Raw genomic sequence first — 4,866 nt, 5'->3', positions numbered from 1 at the left:
TATATATATATATATATATATATATATATATATATATATAAAAATGTGTTTATTAAAAAGCGCTTATAATGTTAATAGTTAATTTTTCAACATGAATCAGCAAATTTTAAATAAAGTTAGAAAAAGAGATTATCTCCTTTTAATCACGTATTTATTGAGATAAAATTTCCTCATGTATCTAATATTTTTTGATATCATAAAAAATGAAATTAATTATATTTTTTTATATGTAAAGCATAAGTCTGCATTCTCTCAAACATATCTATTATTAAATTGGTTTTAAAATAATTTAAATGTATAATTTTATTAATCAATTCTCAAGTATTTATATTGTGAAACTTTGCTCCTTGTAGACTTAATAAAATTAAAATGAAGTCTAGAAATAATAAAATATTCATATTTTTAGCTGCACTTTCACTTATTACGAAATAAAACATTTTCAGATTTCGAGGACAGGATCATAAATAAAAGAAAAGAATCATAAATAAAAGATTTACAAGTACATATCAATGTAGTAAAAGTGATCAAATTGTTATAAAAACATTTATATTATAATTTTGAATTCTCCATTTTCATGAAATCAAATAAAAAATCGTTTATATTTTTTTTCAAATAACATGCTTGACGAATATTTAAAGTTCAAAGGTTAGAAAAATAGCGAGCATCTTTTTAACCTAACCTAACCTTGCGATTGACTTATAATCTCTCATATCTTTGTGGTTTCATCGGCTTTTCTTTTGTTAAAAACATGACCAGCAATTATAACGCAACATCAAATAATGAATTGCCTGTGATTGGCATATACTTTCGGATCGGCAAATCCGATTGGCAATTGGTCCCTTTTAATTAATATATTAGTTTATATTAAAACGAGAAATTTCCTTATATGTATTATATATAAATTTTTATATTTATTCTTTATAGAAATTCAATGTTTTACTGTAATTCAAATATTTTTTATTGTTCAAAGTTAGAGTGAAACATTTAAAGTGTTACAAGCTATGTAATTACATATTATTTTTGAAAAGCAGCTATGTTTTTTTACATCAATTAATTCATTATTCTATGCATAAAGGTATCAAAGTATATTTAAAAATCAATAATTATACGAGGTATTTTATATTTTATATCGAAATGTACCAAAATAAAATTAATCATTTACGGGATATGTATAATATATCCCGTAAATGATTAATTTTTTGATATTTCTTAATACTTTTGTACACAAATTAGTAAAGGAATAATATTACATAAAAAAATATATCATTCTATTAAAAAAAGTGGAGGTAATTTGCATGACTTTGAAAAATCGATTAAAAAAATTGATTTTATTATTTATTCCTTTTGAAATCGTACACAACTTTTGTCTGAACGTATTTTTAATTTGATACATATTTTCAGAGATAACAACTTGTAATACTTTAAATGTCCAACTCTGCATACTACTAAAAGCAAACTGAACTAAACTTAAAATTTTTATCAGGAAAGCCTATATTTTATTAAATAAAGATTATTATATATTTTTGTACATGAAAATGTACAATTTTATAAATCATTCTTAAATTTCTCGTAGGTATACTCGTGACCGAGATCAAAGTAGTAGGGGTCGTCGTGGTGGTACTGCGAAGATAGGAACAAGTACTGGCAGAGGCGGCATCGATAATGGACGTGGTGGTAGCAGGTTTGGCACACCTAGAGGAAACTCCAATAATTTACGAGGGGGATTGAAAGGAAAGCAACCTGGTGGCGGTCTAAGGAAAGTAAACTGGGATCTTTGTACTTTGGAACCAATACGCAAAGATTTTTATATAGAGCATCTCGCAGTCAGGAACAGGTATTAATACTATTAGTGATATTAAATTTAATACAAACAATAAATGTGTTCACGATTTTAATTCTGAGTTAGATCTAACGAAGAAGTATATCATTTTCGAGAGAATGCAGAAATAACTGTGAAGGGTGACAATATTCCTAATCCCATACAATATTTCGAGGAGGGAAACTTTCCACCTTACGTAATGGAAGGTATTCGTAGAGAAGGATATTCGCAGCCTACTCCAATTCAAGCTCAAGGATGGCCTATTGCACTTAGTGGTAGAGATCTTGTTGCAATCGCTCAAACTGGCTCTGGAAAGACACTTGGAGTAAGCAGAATTAGAAGTGTATTTAATACAATAATAAATAGATATATAATATAATAATAAATATGTAACCAATGAGAGAATTTTAGAATATTTTATTCGTTTCCTATTCCCATTTGTCCAATTATTTAAATAGCTTTACATATATACTTTATATAGTTTCAATAAAATGTTGATTAATATATCGGGGAAATATATGATTTAAAGATGTATTTGTATATGTAAGATGTGCTTATATTAGATTATTTTCTTTTCTTTTTTCAGTATATTTTACCTGCAATTGTGCATATCATACATCAACCGCGCATAAATACTGGTGATGGACCAATTGTCTTGATCTTAGCTCCAACCAGAGAATTAGCTCAACAAATTCAAGAAGTAGCTAATAGCTTTGGAGAGACTGCGGCTGTAAGAAATACGTGTATTTTTGGCGGGGCTCCAAAAGGACCACAGGCACACGATTTGGAGAGAGGCATTGAAATATGCATTGCTACTCCAGGTAGACTTATAGATTTCTTAGAAAAAGGAACTACAAACTTATGTAGGTATGTATATCTATAAAAATTCACTGATAAATCAAAATTACCTGTAAATTAATAATATGAATTTACACAATTTAAATATTCTTTTACTCGTTAATTTTAGGTGTACGTATCTAGTTCTCGATGAAGCCGATCGTATGCTTGATATGGGATTCGAACCTCAGATACGAAAAATAATTGAGCAGATACGCCCTGATAGGCAAGTGCTAATGTGGTCGGCGACATGGCCTAAGGAAGTTCGCGCACTTGCAGAGGATTTCTTGACAGATTATGTACATCTCAATATCGGTTCTTTGACTCTGTCGGCCAATCATAACATTACTCAAATCATTGATGTTTGTCAAGAGTATGAGAAAGATTCGAAGCTGTATAGATTGCTTCAAGAGATTGATACTGAAAAAGAGAATAAGACTATTATATTTGTGGAAACTAAACGTAAAGTGGACGATCTCACGAGAAATATTAGACGCGAAGGCTGGCAAGCTGTATGTATTCACGGTGATAAAAACCAGCAGGAAAGGGATCATGTGTTACAAGAATTCCGTAGTGGAAGAGCGCCGATTTTAGTCGCAACTGATGTAGCTGCTAGAGGCTTGGGTATGTAAAATTCTATTCAGCAATGTTTTGGTGTAGGCGAGACACTAAGAAAGTCACGGTGAAACTGGGTATTGGCAACACTTATTGGATTAGCCGGATGATGCGTTGTTAGAGTGAGGCCAGCCGACAGCTGTGTATGTAGCAATGTGTGATGCATTGGAACTTTTTTATCATATTCGTCTCGATTGTATTATAGAGTCATGTAAAAATTGACGTTTTTCTGATTTATGCCTTTTTACATTTTTCATTCTGCAATTTTTTTGTTCTGCGATTACAGATGTGTCAAACAATCTTTTTTAATAATTTGTTGATTTATTGTTTTTTTATGTAAATATTTTTTTTAATTGTAATCCCATTTTTGTTGTATATAAATAAATCTGTATTTTTTATTTTCATATAAAAGTCATAGAAACGTTTTTGCTACATACTTCAGTGTTTAATTTATAACTGTATTAATTGGTATATGACTAGTTTCAGTGTTGAAGAGTTATTAATTTTGATAATGATATACATGTAAGATCAAGGTTCTGAAAATGCACACAAGCTACCACTAAGTCTGTCTGCTTTTCTTTTTCAGAGGCACAGAGTACCCTAACTCAACGCGGTGTACTGCCAGTATTGGGCAGACACAGTGATTATTTTATTTTCCTTTGCTTATATATTATAACAATTTCTAAATGGAAAGCTAGATTTATATGCGATTTAACTTCTGTCTTAATTTTCTCATTATGGAATAGCAAAGTAGATTTTATAATGACCATTAATGCACTAATCAATCATCAATGCATTAAATAACATAATAATCACAATATATGTGTATTCAAATATTACTTGTAGTAATTAAAAAATGAAATGGGTTTTCTTTAAGCAAGTTTCAAATATGTGAATTAATAATTATAAACATATAAATTTGTAATTGCAATATGAAAACTTAAAAAGTGCAATTGCTAAATTTGTTATCCAGTGCCTCTAACTTTAACTTTAAGAAATGATCATACACAGTGCCTATCAAAACTAATGCACTCAGGCTTAAACCCTAAATTGCTGCCTCTATCCCAAACCAGACACAACCGCTGTGTCTGTCTAATCTCTAGGCCGCCATAAGAAAGCAATCAGAATTGCCCCACTTTAAAAGCAAACGGGGTCGTTCTTGCTGATTTCACATCGGAATTTTCAAACAAAAGGTGGGTATCTAAATCTATTTTATTGACTGAATTTATCTGGAAATTAATGTCAATAATTTTTTGTCAAAATGTAGCATTTTATTCAATATGCATTTAAGTTATTTAACACTTATTATTAGAAATATATTTTTCTTTTATTCTTTCAAACATCAATCATTCTTTATTAATATCTGACAATATCTATATAATATATTAATGCATGAATACACATGCATTAATATATTATAAGTAATATGTTTAATTAAATGAGGAATATCAATTTAGTTTTTGAATTCAGATTATAAAATAATACACACACACACACACACACACACAACACACACACACACACACACACACACACACACACATACACACACACATATATATATATATATATACATATATATAATTATTATATAT

General features: G+C 29.2%; 1 protein-coding gene across 1 annotated transcript; it reads left to right on the top strand.

Moving 5' to 3' along the window:
- Positions 1-748: 748 nt before the first annotated feature.
- Positions 749-4,563, top strand: LOC105626999 (probable ATP-dependent RNA helicase DDX17; the record flags this gene model as incomplete). Its single annotated transcript, XM_012208282.1, has 6 exons — positions 749-828; positions 1,574-1,834; positions 1,907-2,144; positions 2,406-2,686; positions 2,787-3,284; positions 4,539-4,563. Coding segments are annotated over exons 1-6 (1,383 nt in total), but the record flags the coding sequence as incomplete, so codon positions are not given.
- Between the last annotated feature and the right edge of the window lie 303 nt (positions 4,564-4,866).

This window comes from Atta cephalotes (genome assembly GCF_000143395.1).
Source record: "Atta cephalotes unplaced genomic scaffold scaffold00007, whole genome shotgun sequence".
NCBI lineage: Eukaryota > Metazoa > Arthropoda > Insecta > Hymenoptera > Formicidae > Atta > Atta cephalotes.
This window is presented reverse-complemented; position numbering and strand designations above follow the sequence as displayed.